General features: G+C 36.2%; 1 protein-coding gene across 3 annotated transcripts in view; it reads left to right on the top strand.

Moving 5' to 3' along the window:
• GPHN (gephyrin) overlaps nt 1-20,807 on the top strand; it is a 609,285-nt gene that overhangs the window by 428,077 nt on the left and 160,401 nt on the right. For all 3 annotated transcript variants that reach the window (XM_060095976.1, XM_060095978.1, XM_060095977.1), the window contains one exon: nt 6,478-6,520. In XM_060095976.1, the coding sequence (XP_059951959.1) occupies nt 6,478-6,520 (43 nt within the window). The remainder of the gene's footprint in view (nt 1-6,477; nt 6,521-20,807) is intronic.

Here is a 20,807-nt window from a genome sequence, read left to right as displayed (position 1 = left end):
CTGTCATCTCTGTCATTCAAGTGACCTGACCTATGAGATACAGGACATTCTGTTCTCTCAAAGAAATCTTCTTAACCTGACCTAAAACCTATGGTATAGAATAACCTTTATTGGACTCCAAATGTCACTATTTGATTAACCTTAAGCAGTATTAATAGTAATTTGTTTTCCAAATTCTTATAATCATTCTATAAGGTATTCAGATATTTCTTTGCTATAATCCACATACTTTTCATATTGTATCTCTTAATATTACCTGGTCCAAATAAATAAAAAACATTTTAAGATAGTACAGGAATAGCTATGATCATACTTATACTATAAATAATAAATTTGAATCTGCTGAGATTGAAAAAGAACTATAATTACTACAAAAATAAACACATTCAGATTTGGCAAATGTTTATACAAAGCACTAGATTTGACTTAGTTAGAAATATAAAGAGAATTAAAGTCATGGTCCTCTCCCTCCAAAAATAAACAGTATATTTGGGAACCTACATCAATAATTGAAATGTGAGTAACTATGAGAACTCTTAAAGTAGAAGTTCAGTTAAGAGGCTTTAAGAATTTAGGTATACCTAAAACTAGATTGTGGTGATAGTTGTACAACCATATAGATCTATTAAAAGCTATCAAATGTGTACTTAAAATATGTGAATTTTATAGTAAGTAAATTGTTTCTCAGTAAGGCTGTTAAAAGAGTTCAGGGAAAGAAGAGATTATTTCTGGTTTAGGAACTTGGGGAATATTTTTTGCCCCAAATACAATTTAAGCTATATCTTAAAGGACAAGTAGTATTTGGATCAGAAAATAAGCAACAGAGTATTCTAGAAAGAGGAAATAGCTTGTCTAAAGTCTAAAAGCTCAGGAGTATAAGAAATATGCTAGAGGAGCTAGTTCAGACTTTGCTCCATGCCTTAGATTATATGGCTTTCATTCCTACCAGTACATATGGCCGTATGGCTATGACATTTCCAAAAAGTTTTGGTCAATCCCTATTGAGAAAAACATATAACTGTACATGGATTTTTTTTTCTTTCCATCAAAAATAAGAACCTGCCTCCATTTTGAGCTGATGAGAAAGTTATAATGAGGAGGATGTATAATTCAGAATGTTTCACAGCTGTCAGTGGCTCCACTGATCATAACAACCACTGATATTTGTTTCCGTCTTTATAGCTTAATCACTGATACATATATTACTTCCTTTGAGCCCATAACAGTCTTTATTTTACCGATGAAGAAAATAAGATTAAAGGAGGGTCCAGAGCCTAAAATAATAAAGACATGCTAAAGTAAAGATCAAAATATTCTGGCCTGCTAAGAACAGGGTGAGGGAGAGAAAATGCTAATATAAGTAAATGATCTTTAAACAATTAAAAATCTAACTAAATTGCTTGCCACACATGAATCAAAACCCATCTCATACAAAAAATAAAACAGATGAAGTTAACTACTGTCATCAATAATAGGAATCCAAAGTTGACATTTTTTCTAATAAGCTGATATAATCCTCTTATTGACTGGAACAGCCCATGTTAAAATAAGATTTATCGACAGTAAAGAAAAGTACAGGGCTTCCCTGGTGGCGCAGTGGTTGAGAGTCCGCCTGCCGATGCAGGGGACACGGGTTCGTGCCCCGGTCCGGGAAGATCCCACATGCCGCGGAGCGGCTGGGCCCGTGAGCCATGGCCACTGAGCCTGCGCGTCCGGAGCCTGTGCTCCACAACGGGAGAGGCCACAACAGTGAGAGGCCCGTGTATCAAAAAAAAAAAAAAAAAGAAAGAAAGAAAAGTACATAGGGAGCTTACTAACAATTTCTAAGTAGGTAGTCATTTTTCTTATTTGCTTTTTAAAATTTAAACATTAAAATTTAAAGCAAACCACTGACATAGAGTTTCTCAGATTATATAAGTAAGCATATATACAGAAGCTTAATTTTTAATTTAAAATGTAACTGCCAGCCAGTAAAATCATGCTAAAAATAGAGAGGGCTTTCTTAATGTCCATCAAAGAAGATGACTTCTTTTGTTCTTGACTTTGATGCCATCTGACCAACTGCTCAGAAATTTTAAATATGAGCCATATTGTATAGATTTATTCCAAGCATTTACAAGGAAAAAGAATACAAATTAGCCCGGTGAGCAGCAAAATAGAGGCAGTTTTTATGAAACCTGAATTGTGTTAACCTGCAATCAAATGTAATCTCCATTTTAATATTTATACATCTTTATATTGTTATGAACCTATTCTTGACATGGGTTTTATTTTGTTTCTCTCCTCCCTCACTTCTGTGAAATGCAGAAGGGAAAAGATGTTTGTTATTCACATATTTGTACCCCACTAACTGGTGTTACATATCTGGCTTCCACTGGAGAGCCCCTGACATCGCAGGGAACGGTGATCAAAATTCCACACACTAGCTTCAAGCTGGGGGCTCGTAGCTATTGCAGCATTGAAGGGGGTCTTTTCCTGGCTTCTTTAAAATAAGCATGGTGATGGGATGGTTTAAGGGAAGAACACCTCTCAAATCACATGACCACTGCTGTGCTTCCGTGTGTCCTGCTTTCTTCATAACAGCTTGGCACTACATTCTTTCTCTGTATCTTAGTGGGCTTTTGTGTGTACAAGTGGGATGGAGGTTGGGTGTGGGGGGCTGTCAGTGGATGATTACACATTATGCATGCATCTTTCAATGTTAGAGTGATGTGCCTTCCCTTATGTGTCACAGATTATGGTCACAGATTAAATCTTCTGTGTTCCTGAGAGATTGGGCTGTCTCTCTCTTATTGGTGTGAAATTCATGTGTTTTCATGTTTACACCCTCAAATGTTCTTCATGTTGCATTAAACATAAGTTGAAATGTTTTCCCATAAGAGTTAGCTTTTCATGTTGGGCTGAAAAAGTCTTCATTTCTGTGTAGCAATTCATGTTATTATAACCTATGGCTTTCAATTGTACCTCCCATAATGAAGAGCTGACTTTAAACACTGTGCTATTCTTGTTAAGACCTAAGCATAAGGTAAGTCACTTCTCTAACTGTATCTAAAGATTGTGGTTGTTTGTTAAAGTTTTCTCAGCTTTGTTTAAAGCATTTTCACTTTTTTTCCTTACCGTTTATTACGTGCTCTCCCTCCTTTTGTTTTCTGTTTCATTGCTTAAGATGTCTTAATGGACAATGTGATCTTCAGCAAAAATTATATTATACATGTAAACACATGTTGAAATGAATTAAATGAATTATTTGATGTCTGAAAGCAGTCTTGATTAGTCAATGAATACCTACATTTTCAGTAAGTCTCTTGTGTTTTTTATTCCCTCCATTGACTTTAGTATACTGTTTCTACACATTATTTTAGCTTTGATTTCAGTTGAAAGGCGAATTGTCAATACTATAAATGTTTATCTTAGTAAAATAACATCATCCAGTAGAATAAAGTAACAGATCATCCAACACCATACTTTTCATTTTTAATCCCTGACAAATTGGGTAAGATAAAGAAAAACAACAGCAAATCATAAAACCTGAAACAGACCTGTGTTACCTTCTTTATAGTCCATATTGTGAGAACAATAGTTGTTTCTCAACTTTATTCTTTCAAGTAAATCCCATTACATTGTGAGCTAGGCAAAATCTTCATATTGGGATTTTATTAAATTAAGTCAGTATTATAATGATGACCAGTTTCATGGTACAGAAAAGAGGGGCATCCACTGCACACATAAGTATTAAAATGTTTTAAATTAATTTCCTCAATTTTTTAATGTATACTCAAAATCACTAAAGTAAAGAAGTTCATTTAATCATTGATTTTTAAAAGTGATTTCCCTCAAATCTGGGTCAAATAGCCAATGTAATGTAAATGAGAAGATATTGGTTATACTGATGTTGGCAATTTTTGAACCTAGATTCACAGATTCAGAATATTGAATTTTTCTCATCATCCAAATTTCTCTTCAAAGCTGTTTGAAATATATCATTCTAAACTGATGTGCCACAAAGCAAGACTTAGGTTTATTAAGTTCATGCTATGAGGGACTTCCCTCCTGGCTCAGTGGTTAAGAATCCGCCTGCCAGTCCAGGGGACATGGGTTCGAGCCCTGGTCCGGCAAGATCCCACATGCCGTGGAGCGGCTAAGCCCATGTGCCACGACTACTGAGTCTGTGCTCTAGAGCCCATGAGCCACAACTACTGAGCCCATGTGCCCAGAACTACTGAAGCCCACGTGCCTAGAGCTCGTGCTCTGCAACAAGAGAAGCCACTGCAATGAGAAGCCCGCAGACCACAACGAACAATAGCCCCTGCTCGCTGCAACTAGAGAAAAACCCTCACACAGCAGCAAAGACCCAACGCAGCCAAAAATAAATTAAAAAGTAAATTTTTTTAAAAAAACAAAAAAAACTTTTAAAAAACTCATGCTGTGAATGAATTTTTTGTTAATTTTTTAGGCCACCTAAGAAAGGGAGAGAGTGTTTTTTTATTGTGGTTTTGATTTGGTTTGCTTTTTTTGGTAAAGCCAGCTAGTACTTCACCTCCATTTCCATTTAGACATTATATAAGTCTGTTGAAACATTTGATGAGACAATTTGAACTACTCATCTGAACTGCTCTGTTCATTGTAAATCTCTTGTTTCTATCCATACACTAGCTCCACTCTAGATTGGAAGGGCTTAAAGATGAACTCTGGAGGAATAGAGGCTACGACTTAAGAGTAACTATTACTGATCAAAGGAGCTGCTTTCCATTCGCAAACGTTGCTTTGCGCTATGGGTTTGGCTCCTTCTGTTTCTACATCTTGTTGAAGACTTTCTTGACTTCCATTTGACTTCTTTGAATTCTGTTTTTGTCCTTCAACATTTTCCCCTTTCTTTTCCTTCTCTCTCCAGATTTTTCTCTCACTCTTTTAGCTATCTCTTGTGTTCTTTGAATCGTTTTTAAAATGTAGTTTATCTCTTTATTAAGCTTGTCTATTAATTTGTCTATTAGTGTTTGTTTGTTTTCTCCTTTAAGGCTGTAGTGATATAGTTAACACTTATTTTCATTCCATGGTATGCCAACTTGCTTGTTTATTTTGCAGCAAGTTCATTAGTCATTCTTACCCTCTTGGTATGAATTTTCAATAAGAAATAGCAGAACATTCTGCATTTACATATTGTCCCCTTCTATAAGGCCATACTTTCTTTTCTGTCTACTAGATTTACCCTCCCCAAACCTCTCTCTCTTCTTTTTCTTTTCCTTGCTCTCGTGTCTTCCTTACTGTATTATTTTCTTTAAGTAGTCATTAATTTCTTTCCCATTTGGTCCAGCATTGTTCTCCAATAAAACTTTGAGTAAAGAATATAAGAATATTATCTTACAGATTAGTTTCTTCATTCTAGTGTATTTTAAACTAATTAAACAATCTGGGCCAAAAGAGAATAACTTTAACATCTGGAATTATTTTTCCCCTCTTTTTTTTTTTTGGTGTATGTATATGTTTCTTGTGTGTATGTTTGTGATTTTTTTTATTGTTGTTTCTTTAAACATTAACAGTTGTTTTTTTCAGGGAAGGACAACCATAACCCACCCTAAGTTGCAACATTACTTTCATAATTTGTTTCATTACAATAGTAGACTGTGTTAAGCGATAGAAATTAATTTGCTGTGTATACCATTTGGGGCAAGCTGCTGCGGAGTGGGAAGAAGAGGTGTGGAGTTTCAATACAGTTGCCTCTGAAATCAACAAGTGTCAGTGCCATCCAGCATGGCCCTTGAATTCATCAGTTTTGCAACATGTAAAAGAATGTTCCACTTTGACCTGAAATATTTGAATCAGCATGAGTTTCTGATTGATAACTATATACACACTTAAGAACTGGCAAATAAGTGACTTCAATTTCATTGATTTCCAATCAAAACATCTTTTGTAACTAATATTATAATTATAATCAATTATTATAATCAGTAAATAACAAAGGTTATTAGACTCACATGTTAATATTGTATATGAAGATTTCTCTTTTCCCCTCATTAACATATGTAACTAAAAATGACTACCAAGGAACATTTGATTACAACTTTATTACTTGAATTGCATTATTATTTTAGTCATTAGTGTCTTTAATATTAAGTTTAGTGTCTTTAACATTAAGCATCTGAATTCACAACTGAATATGTGGTAACTTGAATTTTTTCCCATATACTAATTTCCAATACACATCAATTAAAAAATGCCATTAGTTTTACCCTTGTCCCATTTACAGTATTGTGCCCCCAACTTTTTTTCTAGAAATCAGTCCTTTCTTTAAGTAAGAAAAGGAAAAAATAAAAATATATGGAATAAATGTAACATATTTTTATTAACATGTTTTTATATGTGAGATACATAAAGCCTTTGCTCCTAGACCTCAGGAGTTTGCCCATTAAATATACATACATATCTGGCTATCTCTGTTATGAGCCCTAAATTACTGAGTTTATGCTCTCTCTGCAGGTCCAGTCCAGGTGCAGCAGCAAGGAGAACATTCTCAGAGCCAGTGAGTATATCATTATTTCAGATGGACTACTGGATTAGAACTTGTAGTTCAACAAGAAGGAAAGCTAAAAATGACATTTTGGTGAAAGAATGAAGAAGAGCAATGGGGAAGGTTTATGTCAAGAACATGAATTTTAGAGCTTTTGCCTTCTAAAAATAACAGTCTCAATATATTAATGAATATTTCCCTTATCAATTGTTTTTGCAAGTTCTGACATCAGAACTTTGACAGCACTACCGGTTAGGGTAGTAATGAGCTCCTCTGTGACTCTAAGATGAGAACCCTCTTTAATTGCCCCACTGCCAAAAAGTTATTTGAAAACAGACTAACTGAAAATAATGTTATATAAATCCACTAAATAAATCTAAAAAAGAAAAAAAGGACTCCTAAGCAGGTACATCATAATCATTTCGTGAATATGAATTCCTAAAAGATGTTATCTTCACAGGCAGCATGTTTCAGAACATAGTGCCCTAAGCCAAAGATGAAAAAACCTTAATTTTATTTTTCTGTTTTATCACCAATAACATTTGCATGGAAGTCATTTGACTTTGTGTATTATTCATTTTCTGACCTGGTGTATTATTCATTTTCCTATCTTATAAAAAGGAAATATAAATAGCTTTTCCTTACCTGTATCCTTGAAATGATGTGACATCAAAGGTTGTGCCTTGAAAACTTTGGGATTCTAAGAGAAAAGTGCTGTATAAATGCTAAATTTGTAGATATTGTTCTCTGTCACTTAATATTAATGGTATCACCCTATCTTCTTCCTGATCATTATCAAGAGAAGTGCAGGAGGACCATACTGAAATGGGTCCTTACTTATACCACTGGGAGTTTTAGTAAATGGAATGATTTCTATTTCCAGTAGAATGTCTGTATTATTTAACAATTAAAAAAATACCTGGAGAACTTCAAATAGGTAAAATTTTGTTTCATTTTATTTTCTTTAATGTAAGATTTTCCCATTTCTGTGTTGTAAATCTGCTACCTTAGCTTGAAAACCTTGAGTTATTAGGCAAGCACACTGCAGTTGTTTGTCCAGGACCTTCATATTAGAGTTATATAAAAATAAATGCAAACAGGCATGTTTAACTTGTATACTTTTGTGAGTTTTCATAACATCTGACAGACATGTGAATCTGAGGGAGGCACTTCAATAATAGGAGTCGTAAAGTCCTATAATCCCTTCTTAAGACCCAAGGTTGAGAAAACTAAGAGTCAAGGAAGTGATGATTGAATATTTACTAAAATAAAACAATAGAAATAAATGAAATTTTTAAATGACATTTTTGATGATTACTGTATGATTTCCATTTATTGTTGATCCTGAGATGATGATGGATCACTGATAGTGATTGTGGTGATTAGGAACAAAAAAAAATTCTTACTGAGAACAGATTTCTTTGAAACCTTCTTCACCTTTATCATGGATCTTTGTGCTGTTAGAACTGCTTTCATTTCACTTATGCTCTTACTGGCTTGTTGGTTGTTAATCACTTTGGATGGACCTTATGATGGTCCAGGTTTTTCTCTTCACCTTTTCTTAGGATAAAATAATCATGTAGATGGTCCATATAGCCATTTAGATCCATGTAGAGAGCCCATCCGACATTGTAGCCTCTTAGTTCTGTGAGTTCTATAAGTTTAAGGTCGTTCCTCTCAATACTGCTTTAGTAATTCATACTCATGCCCATAGCCACACCCAGGACTTTTCTTGAACTGTTCTACCTCTGAACTTCTTAATCTCATTGCTTATTTAGTCTACTTCTATCTTTTTTTTTTTTCTTCCTTTGGCATGTAGTACTATATTGCAGTCATATAGACCCTATTAGCAGCTCCCCCATTCTCTCAGTGCTATGTCCTGCCTCTATTCCTTGGGACCCTTTCCCTCACAACGTAAAATATCCATTCTCCTTATTTTCCTAGAAAACTCTTACTTATCCTTCCATACTCAGTTCAAGTGTGATCTCCTCTGTGATGGCTTCTCTGAGTTCCCCCAAGGCAAGGTGACTAATCCTTCTTGTATACCCCGTACAGTTTGTTCTATTTTAATCATTTTTTCATTTACTTAGTGAATTAACTATCCTCAAGGCAAACATTTCCAAAATGTAGCTAATAAAAAGAAAACTATGATCAACTTCTTTTTTAGCACGTATAAAAATGTATCAAAGCAAAAATCAGCAGATACTAGAGAAAGGAAAAAAGTTAGAACTTAATAGAGCTTGTTCAGAATTGTCCAAGGAAGAGTTAACTTTGGTAACTTTGTTCAAGCAAGAGGTAACTTTCCTTTAGCACCTCAAAACTATTGAATTGGCCAAAAAGTTCCTTCGGTTTTTAAAAATAAGAGACACATTTTTTATTTTCACCAAGAACTTTATTGAAAAATGTAATCACTGTTTTGTTCCACTACCTTCTGCGATTTTTCAGGCAACTTCATAATTCTGTCTTCCCAAAACTTTTTATTTTTTTGAGCAAAGAACTGTTCCAGGTGCCTTTTACAGTCTTCTAGGGAATTGAAATTTTTTTCATTAAGAGAATTTCGTAAAGACCGAAATAAATGGAAATCTGAAGGTGCAATGTCTGGTGAATACGGCAGATGAATCAGAACTTCCCACCCAAGCTGTAACAGTTTTTGCCTGATCATCAAAGAAACACGTGGTCTTGCGTTACCCTGGTGGAAGATTATGCATTTTCTGTTGACTAATTCTGGACGCTTTTCGTCGAGTGCTGCTTTCAGTGGGTTTAATTGGGAGCAGTAATTGTTGGAATTAATCATTTGGTTTTCCAGAAGGAGCTCATAATAGAGGACTCCCTTCCAATTTCACCATATACACAACATCACCTTCTTTGGATGAAGACCGGCCTTTGGTGTGGTTGGTGGTGGTTCATTTTACTTGCCCCATGATCTCTTCCATTACACATTATTGTACAATATCCACTTTTCATAGCCCGTCACAATTTGTTTTAAAAGACAGTCCATTTTCTTTATGTTTAAGTAGAGAATCGCATGCGGAAGTACGGTCAAGAAGGTTTTTTTCACTGAACTTATGTGGAACCCAAACATCAAAGCGATTAACATAACCAGGATTGTGCAAATGATTTTCAATGCTTGATTTGGATATTTTGAGTATGTCGGCTATCTCCCACGTGGAGTATAACGATGATTGTTCTCAGTGAATGTCTCGATTTGATCGCTATCAACTTCAGCTGGCCTACCCGACCGTGAAGCGTCGTCCAGTGAGAAATCTCCAGCACAAAACTTTGCAAACCACTTTTGACATGTTCGATCAGTCACAGCACCTTCTCCATACACTGCACAAATCTTTTTTGGGGTTTCAGTTGCGTTTTTACCTTTCTTGAAATAAATAAAGCATAATATGCCGAAAATGTTGCTTTTTTCTTCCATCTTCAATATTAAAATGGCTACACAAAAATTCACCAATTTTGATACTTTTTTTTAATGCACGCTGATATTGTAGCTGTCACAATACAATCTAACAAAATTGTTCTGAAGTTAAAGACAAGTAAGCACTACTAGAGCCATCTTACAGAAAAAAACCAAATGAACTTTTTGACCAATATTAAAACAACCTGTTGATAAAAAGCTGAGTTTATTCTTACTCTGGTAAGGGAGAGTGCCACTTCAACAAAGTTTTAGTCTCAGAGTCTCAGAAGGGAACGGTAAAGTCAGGATATTTATGAGGTTTTGAAATTTGATCTAAAGCAGTTCTTTTAACGTGGGCTTGATTAGAATTAAATAAGGATCGTGATATAATCATTTAGAAATCACGGACATGGCAAGGCAAGGATTTCTGAGTCTTGGTGTATAAAACGTTTGTTGGTACTTTCTATTTAGGAAGCTTCTGGAATGAGCAATAAAGTTATTTATAACTTTTATCTTCCAAGGAAGAATCTTCTGGAATAGTAAAGTTATGCTGATAAAGACAATGGAATAGTAATGTTATGCTAATGAAGACAGTAAGCTGTGTACTTACAGATGGTTTCAGGTATCAGAATTCCCCTTGTGATCAGCCTAAGCTGAAAGATAGACCATTAACATCTAAGGATGTGATCAATCAATCAATCTAGACCTTCACCCTTACTTAAGGAATCACAGTAGTACATCAACTATCTAGGAAAGTTTTTTCAACCTTCATAAGTGTCAGTTTGCCTGCATTTGTTGTTGTTGGATGGTCATTTATTGAACTATTGAATGAGACAGCAGCTATATAGCAACATTTAGGACTGTGGAGGTCTCATATCTGAACGCTGCTACACAAATGTGAAAAGGATTATGATCAGAGTCTGTAGTCCTTTTTTCAGCCAGGAGCCAAAAGTATCCAAAATTAAGCCAAGAACAACTATATGTCAACAAACTGGACAACCTAGAAGAAATGGAAAAACTCTTAGAAACATACAATCTATCAAGACTGAATCAGGAAGAAATAGAAGATCTGAAGAGACCAAATACTAGTAAGGAGATTGAATCAATAATCAAAAATCTCCCAACAACAAAAAAAAAAGCCAAGAACAGATGGCATCACTGGTTAATTTTACCACATATTTAAAGAAGAATTAACACTGATCTTTCTCAAACTCTTCCCAAAAATTGAAGAGGAGGAAACACTCCCAAACTCATAAGACCAGCATTACCCTGATATCAAAGCCAGAAAAAGATACTACAAGAAAAGAAAACTACAGGCCAATATCCCTAATGAATATAGATACAAAAATTCTCAATAAAATACTAGCAAACTGAATTTAGCAGTACATTAAAAAGATCATTCACTGTGATCAAGTAAGATTTACCCCTGGGATACAAGGACAGCTCAATATATGCAAATAAATAAATGGGATGCATTACGTTAATAGAGTGAAAGAAAAAAATCATCTCAGTAGACACAGAAGAAGCATTTGACAAAACTCTTTTTCATGATAAAAAAAAATCCTTAACAAATTTATAGGTATAGAAGGAATGTACCTCAGCATAATAAAGGCCATATATGGTAAGCTCACAGCTAACATCATACTCAGTGGTGAAAAGTTGAAAGCTTTTCCTCTAAGATCAGGTATAAGACAAAGGTGCTCACTTTCGTCATCCCTGCTTAACATATTACTAGAAGTCCTAGACAGAGCAATCAAGCAAGAAAAAGAAATAAAAAGCATCAGAATTGGAAAAGAAGAAACAAAGTAGTCTCTATTTGTAGATGACATGCTTATATAGAGAGAAAATCCTAAAGACTCCACCAAAAAACAGAACTGATCAATGAATTCAGTAAAATTATGGAATACAAAATTGACACACAAAAATTCAGTAGCTTATCTGAACTAACAATCAATTATCTGAAAAAGAAATAAAATGATCCCATTTATAGTAGCTTCAAAAAGAATAAAATACTTAAGAATAAATTTAACCAAGGAGGTGAAAGATCTCTACCCTGAAAACTACAAGACATTGATGAAAGAAGTCAAAGAAGACACACATAAATGGACAAGTATCCTTTGTTCATAGATTGGAAAAATTAATATTGTTAAAAATGTTCATACTACCCAAAGCCATCTATAGACAGTAGACTATTCCTATCAAGATTCCAATGGCAGGCTTCCCTGGTGGTGTAGTGGTTGAGAATCCACCTGCCAGTGCAGGGGACACGGATTCAAGCCCTGGTCCAGGAAGATTCCACATGCTGTGGAGCAACTAAGTAACTAAGCCCGTGTGCCGTAACTACCGAGCCTGCATTCTAGAGCCTGTGAGCCACAACTACTGAGCACACATGCCGCAACTACTAAAGCCCGTGTGCCTAGAGTCCATGCTCCACAACAAGAGAAGCCACCACAATGAGAAGCCCACACGCTGCAGTGAAGAGTAGCCCCTGCTCGCCGCAACTAGAGAAAGCCCGCGTGAGGCAGCAAAGACTCAGTGTAGCCAAAAGTAAAATAAATAAATAAATAAATTTATGTAAAAGAAAGCATTCCAATGGCATTTTTCACAGAAGTGGAAAACAAAAATCCTAAAATTTGTATGGAATCATGAAAGACCCAGAATAACCAAAGCTATTCTGAGAAAGGAGAACAAAATGGGAGCCATCACACTTCCTGATTTTAAGCTATATTATAAAACTATAATAATCAAATAGTATGGTTCTGGCATAAAAACAGACACATAGACCAATGGAACAGAATCAAGAGCCCAGAAATAAATCCATGCATATACAGCCAACTGGTATTTGACAAGGGAGCAAAGGATACTCAATGGAGAAAAGACTGTTCCATAAATGGTGCTGGGGAAATTGGATATTCACATTTAAAAGGAGGAAACTAGGGACTTCTCTGGTGGCACAGTGTTTAAGACTCCGAGCTCCCAATGCAGGATGTCCAGGTTTGATCCCTGGTCAGGGAGCTAGATCCCACATGCGTGATGCAACTAAGAGTTCGCATGTCACAACTAAGGAGGCTGCCTGCCGTAACTAAGGAGTCCATGTGCTGCAACTAAGGAACCAGCGAGCTGCAACTAAGGAGCCCTCAAGCCGCAGCTAAGGATCCCACCTGCCACAACTAAGGAATCAATGAGCTGCAACTAAGGAGACCACCTGCCACAACTAAGACCCAACACAACCAAATAAATAAATATTTAAAATAAAAGAAGGAAAGTAGACACCTGTCTTACACCACTCACAAAAATTAACTGGAAATGACTTAAAAGACTTAAATGTAAAACCAGAAACCATAAAACTCCTAGAAGAAAACACAGGAAAAAAGTTCCTTTACATCAGTTGTCCCCAACCCCCAGACCATAGCCCGGTGCCAATCTGCAGCCTGTTAGGAACTGGGCCGCACAGCAGGAGATGAGCAGCGGATGAGTGAGCGAAGCTCCTTCTGCCGCTCCCCATCGCTCCCCATCACTCACATTACTGCCTGAACCATGCTTCCCATCACTTGCATTACCACCTGAACCATCCTCCCCCGCCACCCCGGTCCGTGGAAATATTGTCTTCAACAAAACCAGTCCCTGCTGCCAAAAAGGTTGGGGACTGCTGCTTTACATGGATTTTGTCGATGATATTTTGGATATTACACCTACAGGACAGGCAACAAAATAAAAAGTAAGCAAGTGGCACTACATCAAACTAAAAACCTTCTGCATAGCAAAAGAAACTATTAAAATGAAAAGACAACCTATAGAATGGGAAAAAAATATTTGCAAACTGAATACCTGATAAGGGGTTAATATTAAAAGTATATAAAAAGCTCATACAACTCAATAGCAAAAATAAATAAATTAAAAATCCAATATAAAAAGACCTGAATAGATATTTTTCCAAAGAAGATATACAAATGACCAACAGTTACATGAAAAAGGCACTCAACATCACTAATCATAAGGGAAATGCAAATCAAAATCATAATGAGATATTGCCTCATGCCTGTCAAAACGGCTTTCATCAAAAAGACAAGGGATAACAAATGCCGGCAAGGATGGGAAGAAAAGGGAACCCTCATTCACTGTTGGTGGGACTGTAATTTGATGCAGGCAACAGGGAAGACAGTATGGAGATTTCTGAAAAAAATTAAAAATAGAACTTCCATACTACTCAGCAATGCTACTTCTGGGAATATGTCCAAAGGAAACAAAAACACTATGTTGGAAAGATATCTACATCCCTTATTCATAGCAGCATTATTTACAATAGCTGAGACATGGAAAGAACTTATGTCCGCCAATGGATGAATGGATAAAGTAGTTGTGTCATGTATACACACACACATAGACACACACACACACAGTGGAAAATTATTCAGCCTTAAAAAGGAAAGAATTCTTGCTATTTGCAACAACAAGGATGGACCTTGAGGGCATTATGTTAAGTGAAATAAATCAAAGAAAGATAAATCCTGTATGATCTCACTTATCATAACAATCAAAACAAACTCCTAGAAAGGGAGATCAGATTTGAGGTTACCAGAGGCAGGGAGTGTGTGTTAGGAGAACTGGATGAAGGTGGTCAAAAGGTACAAACTCCCAGATATAAGGCACCTAAGTACTGAGGATATAATGTACAACATGGTGACTGTAGTTAACATTATTGTATGGTATATTTGAGAGTTGTTAGAGCATAGGTCCTTAGAGTTCTCATCACAAGAAAAAATTTTCTTTTTGTTTTGTATCTATATGAGGTGATGGATGTTAAATAAACTTATTAACATTTCACAATATATGAAAGTCAAATTATGCTGTACACCTTAAACTTACACAATCCTGCATGTCAATTATATCTCAATAAAACTGGGGAGAGAAACAAAAACAAAATAAAGCCAATCTGAGGAGTCTTTAGAAGAAGATATAGGGTTATTAGCCTAACTACCCAATTTTCTGACTTCTTTGTTTGCTTACTGGATCTTTTTAGTAATATAAATGATCCCAGAGAAGTATACAGGCATGTAAGAACAACATTCTTATCTAAAAGCAGCACATGTTTTTCCTTGAAAGGCCAATATTATATCTAAAGCAGCTGAGCCACTGCCACTGTAATTTCATGAAACTTTCAAGTGAGTTCTTTAGTCTTGGTGGCATTATCTAACTCACCTACTAGTCTCTGAATCAGAGCACCCTACTTTCTGCACCTCTTGTAAAGCTTGAAGTAAAGAGGCTTGAGAAAGGAAGAAAGAAATCCAGAATTTCTCTGGAGTGATCATGATATTTATTCTTAAATCAAGGTCCACTTTTCCTACTTTTTTAAAAATTAAATTATCTAACAATCTTTTTTTTTCTTCAAAAAGAAACTGATGGCTTAAAAATGGATCTTGGGTTGAGAGTCCGCCTGCCGATGCAGGGGATACGGGTTCGTGCCCCGGTCTGGGAGGATCCCATATGCCGCGGAGCGGCTGGGCCCGTGAGCCATGGCCGCTGAGCCTGTGCGTCCGGAGCCTGCACGTCCGGAGCCTGTGCTCCGCAACGGGGGAGGCCACAACAGTGAGAGGCCCGCATACCGCAAAAAAAAAAAAAAAAAAAAAAAATGAATCTTGGATGATACTGGGGACTACTGAAGGCAGGCATCAGTTTACAGAGATAGTAAGATCCTATCCAGTCTGTAGGCTTTTGTACCACAAATCCAATACCAGTAATTGGGGAACACCCAATGACCTATTTGGGACCAAAATACCCATAAGTGCTTATCAAATATGTTATAACATTTGGAGCCACTCATCAAAAATAATTCTGCACCATACAATAAAATTTAAAATGTTGAGTCCATTTAGAGGATCTGAAACAAAAGAAAAGTAGTATCTTAACTTGTAAGGTGTATAAAAGTGAGACAGCCTCCAAATAATACATTGTTGTTTCTTAGTTCCCTTACAAGTTCTATTTATTTTAAAGTTTGGTTCCCACCCAAAAAAATTAGAGAATTATTTTGGTGGAGTCAAGAACCTTGTCTTCTAGGTATGACCTAAGAAAGGATTTTAGATTTCTATCTCTTTGGCCTGTTATATAGTTTGTCATTGGAAAAGTCACCTAATAGTTGAGTATAATTCCCCAGAAAACCAACAGATTCATTACGAGGAAGTGGAACCAAAGGAATCTGGGTGGCTACCAAAAAAATAATAATAATGTAGTGCAAAACCAGTTTGGTTGTATGCTTTAGCTAGTTCACAAGTAAATAACAGCCAAGTATTAGATACATACCAATGAATGATTAAGGATGCAAACGAAGTGCAATATTAAGAATAGGGCAATATAGATAACAGTTAAAGAAACATTAAACCAGGGGAAGATAGGGAAGAAAATAACAATGCAAATAAAGAACAATAGAATGCAGATAAAACTATGGCAGTCCACCTTCTTATTCTATGGATCTTGGGTAGAAGCTCCCTACACTCATGTGGTCAAAGGTCTTGGATGGAGGATGTCTCTTTCAGAGAATTGTCTGTTTCTAGAGGACTTCTAAAAACTCCTTGGCTTAAAATCTACAAATTCAGGAATGGATTATGCCTCTTTGGGAGACATGAATCCAAAGATCAAACCTTTAGAGTTGTATAGCTGTGCTGATTACTAACAGTACTTGATAAGGTCCAACAGGGTTCCAGAGCTGTCTTTCTGATGGCTCTTCCAAAAGACCACTTCTCTGGGTTCTAGGTCATACAAGGTTATTTAAAAGGGTGTTGATGAAAGGCTGCTTGTACCTGTTTATAAGACTTGGTGTATGGCATGAATAATTCCTTGCAATATTTAACCATGTCTGCTTGCAATAGTGTGGAATTTAAGGAGATATTCCTAGATGTATGTGGGAGAGTTGATGAACCACAGAAAGATTTGATCTCATTGCCATTAAAGACAATGCCTTAGGTCATGGAAGTTCAGGAGTCTCTATGTTGGCTCTCTCTACCTTTCCTGAAGATTGGGGGTGAAATTAGTAAGTGGCATATCTTTCCAAAACTCTTTAGTAATAGGCCCAGGAAAATGGGTGCCTTCATCACTAGAGAGAAAGGTCAGGATTCCCTGGATTGGGAACATGAAATCAAGAAAATTTTCCTACTATTAGAGTTATAGCTCTCTATCAAGGGAAGGCTTCAAACCATCCTAAGAATAAGTAAACAATCACCATGAACATATTCAAAACCCAGAGAGTAGTTTTATGAAACCCATTTGGAGGTGTTTAAACCTCAGGAGGGGGCCCTGAGTTTTGGACTCTTATCCATGTCCCACCTTTATATTCTTACCAGGATTATAGTGGTGACAGATGAGATAGAGTAAAGCTTTCCCATCAGTATTATGTACAGTGGCAAATTTCTTCTTTAACTTGTGGGTAATTTCATGTAAAATTTTTATAAGATTCTATTTGAAGTTCTTCAGTGCTGCTAAATAGCTAACAGTGCAGTTTACACCCAGCTTTCTCTTGGTACCTCTTTTCTGACTGGAGCTGATTGCTAGCATTCTATAATAGGGGCTTTGAACTCAATTCGCTTTTAAAGCAAACACTTGGTCCCTTGGGGTATTATAAGGGCTATAATTTTAGTGAAGGCTGTCTGTCTGGAATGATGATTAGTCAAGACATTTCCTTTAGCTTCCATATTATCTCCTTTTGTTTGAGCACCTATTTTTATAATAGCCACTTCCTCAGGAAGCATTAGAACACTTAAAATTTCTATAAATTGCTAACCTTTTTTTTTTTTTTAATTTATTTGGCTGCGCTGGGTCTTAGTTTCCACATGCGGGATCTTCATTGCAGCATGTGGGATCTTTAGTTAGAGCATGCAAGATCTAGTTCCCCGACCAGGGAATGAACCTGGGCCTGCAGCATTGGGAGCGTGGAGTCTTAACCATTGGACCACCAGGGAAGTCCCTAAATTGCTAACCATTCTTAACTGAGATTCCTTCTGAGGTCAAGAACCCTTCCTTGTTTCCAAAGCATTTCAAAATCATGGAATAACCCAAAAGCAAATCTACTGTCAATGCATATATTAACCCTAATATCTGTAACTAACTAAAACTTCTGGTGTGCTCACAGAGTTCTGCCATCTGGGAAGATTTGCCTCTGGCAAAGGATCATATCCTAGGGATGAAGTTTTATAAAAATTAGGTAGGAAGTTAGTAAAGAGCTAATTTTAACTCACAAAAGGCCTGTTCATGTTTGGTGCCTAGGGAAGAGGTTCACTTTCAAAGGACTTGGTTAAGTCTTTTATTGGCATGGCAATTGCAGAAAAGTTGGGAACGCATTGCCCACGACAGTCAGTGAGACTCAAGAATCCTTTTTATTATCTCTTAGTTAAAGTCCATATTCTGTCAGGAGTAAGAGATTTACTTCCTTGAGAGAAATCATGTTCTAGGTAATGAACTTAGACAAAGTTGTAACTTCTCTTTGGAAACTTTATCCTCTTAAGTAAGTGGATAGATAGAATCAATCTTAGAGCTCACTCCATCTTTAGAACACAACGTTACCCACATGTTGAATTAGAGTAGAATCACAGGGAAATATAAAGTCTTAAGGTCCTGGTTGAGGACTTGTGAAAAGTAGGAGAGTGTTTCAGTAAATCTTTGTAACATAACAGTCAAAGTATATTTTGTATTTTCTCGGGAGAAGGCAAACAAATATTGACTATTTTGACCTAAAGAGTCACTAAAGAAAGCAGAACATAAATCTCCACAGTGAAATATGCAGCCTCAGGAGGCACTGAAGATAAAATACGTTTGGGGATTGGTACTACATGGAAGTGGGAAATGACTATTCTATTATGGGCCTGTTATGCTGAACAAATCCCTATCCCCACCCATGAAGCATTTTGACTGAAGGATAGAAATGTTACAAAAACTAGTACAACATATGTTGCATCTTTTCTCTATTTACTTTTACCTGTTAGTTTTAGTGCTTCTTTAGCTTCTGGTTCAAGAGAGCATTTTACACTTTGGGGCATAGGTTTCGATGGCTTGATTTGGGTACTAATAGGTTCAGGCCCTGTAATCCTGTATTCATTGAATTTTTGCTCACAGAATGAAAAAGTCTGGCATCTCCTTCAGATCTTCAATTTAGGGTTGATTTAAACACAAAGATACTAGTAAATCAATTTCCAAATTAGCTGTATTCTCTTTGCAAATAAGGGAGTCCTCAGAGATTTCAAGAAAGAAACCATCAGGAAAATATTTAACAATTCCGTTACAGTACACCCTGCCTAGCAAGTTAGCAGGTATGATATCACAGAAGAAGGAAGAATGTTATTTTGTTAAATGTCCAAGGGTAACAGTTATGAATGACATGGAACCAACAAAAGGATTATTAGAAATACCCACTGAGTAGTTTTTTTTACCCCATGGGGGAGATTGTGTAACAGTGGTCAAGTTTAAGATTGATAGTGTTTGCCTCTATATCAGTAAAAAAAAAATTTTGGGGGGCAAGTTCTCCTTTAATATTTAGAGAAATTTCTCCCTGGGAATTTAAGGGTAAAACAAAAAAAATACCCCTCATTAATTTATTTTTTTTCCCTTTAGCTTCTTAGCTAACACAAGATAGTTCTTTTTCCAATATCCTTTTTTATATAGTATCTGTAAGTATCTTTATCAAGAGTTTCCCTCTTTTGGGATTTACTGACCCTGGTAGAAACATCTAGTTGTTTTATCTCTAATGCTATCAATTTATTCTGAGTTTTATTTTGTTTTTGTTCTAAGATTCTCAAAATATTCAGCAAGGTGCTTGAGTTCTGACAATGGCATTATTTCCCATACTAGTTTTTGCTTGCCTACTAAATCCCCTATTTGGCTTAAGACTGTTTACAAAAATCTAGAAGAGAGTTAGGAGTCACAGCTGCTTTAACATCTACTCCTGAGTGCTGTCTAAAACTGTTAAAGAGCCTATCCCTGAGGTCTCCAATGTTATCCTTTCCTTGCTTGTAAGACTAAGTCAGAGCCCAGTCTACTTTCTCAGGAAGGACTTCGGGAATAGCCTCCAAAAGACTGTGACCAACTTCTATAGCTTTTCTAAACCCCTCTGGTTTCCTATGCAGCTTAGGTTCTTCTAAGTTACCCTCAGGTTCTTCAATTCTGCTTTCTCATGGAATTTTTTTGCATCTCAAGCTTCCACAAACATAAGAACTAATTGTTATAGAACTGGAAGCCCTGGATATGTTCTTAAAATTATTCCAAATTTCTCTGCAAATTTCACTCTGCCCTTTCTAGGCTTTGGAAAGTCATTGATGACTCTCAGCTCAGAGGAAGAACGGAGCTTAAAATTAACCATAAGGGGATTTTTTTCTGTTCTGAAGGAAGTTAAACTTTAAGAGATAACTGAGCTTTAGAAGTTTCTGGCCAGCCACAAGGAAAGGGGAGTGGAGCAGAGGGAGAGATGGGTGGAGGGAAATGGAGGAGTATAGGATGGGGAAAGAGAAATAGTAAGATAAAATCCACTAGGTTCAAGGTATGATTTTGGAGGATCTAAACAAACATTATTTTAAGTTTTTCATATTTTTATTTTGCCTTGGCCAAGGAATTTCTTTAAGCAATTTTGGAATCTGAATTTCTTTTGGATATTTCCTCACGCCAATCAAAAATATCCAGCCCATTAGATGTTTGGAATTTTGTTCCTTTTTTGTCCTACAGCACCACTCAAACAATTTTGTTTATAACAGAAGTTCCCCAAAGTGACCACTATAATTCTAAATTTTCCTTGGTGAAATTAAAGATAAATACATAGATTTGGGGTATAACATAAATGCATGTAAAAAGTAGGATTCTGGCCTGGATAGAGGCATAGATTTAGGTTTAGACTAACGCAAACGAGAACCTGTGAATAGTCCA

This window comes from Mesoplodon densirostris, chromosome 4 (assembly GCF_025265405.1).
Source record: "Mesoplodon densirostris isolate mMesDen1 chromosome 4, mMesDen1 primary haplotype, whole genome shotgun sequence".
NCBI classification, from domain to species: domain Eukaryota; kingdom Metazoa; phylum Chordata; class Mammalia; order Artiodactyla; family Ziphiidae; genus Mesoplodon; species Mesoplodon densirostris.
Note: the sequence above shows the minus strand (reverse complement) of the source record. Positions and strands in the feature narration are given on the sequence as shown.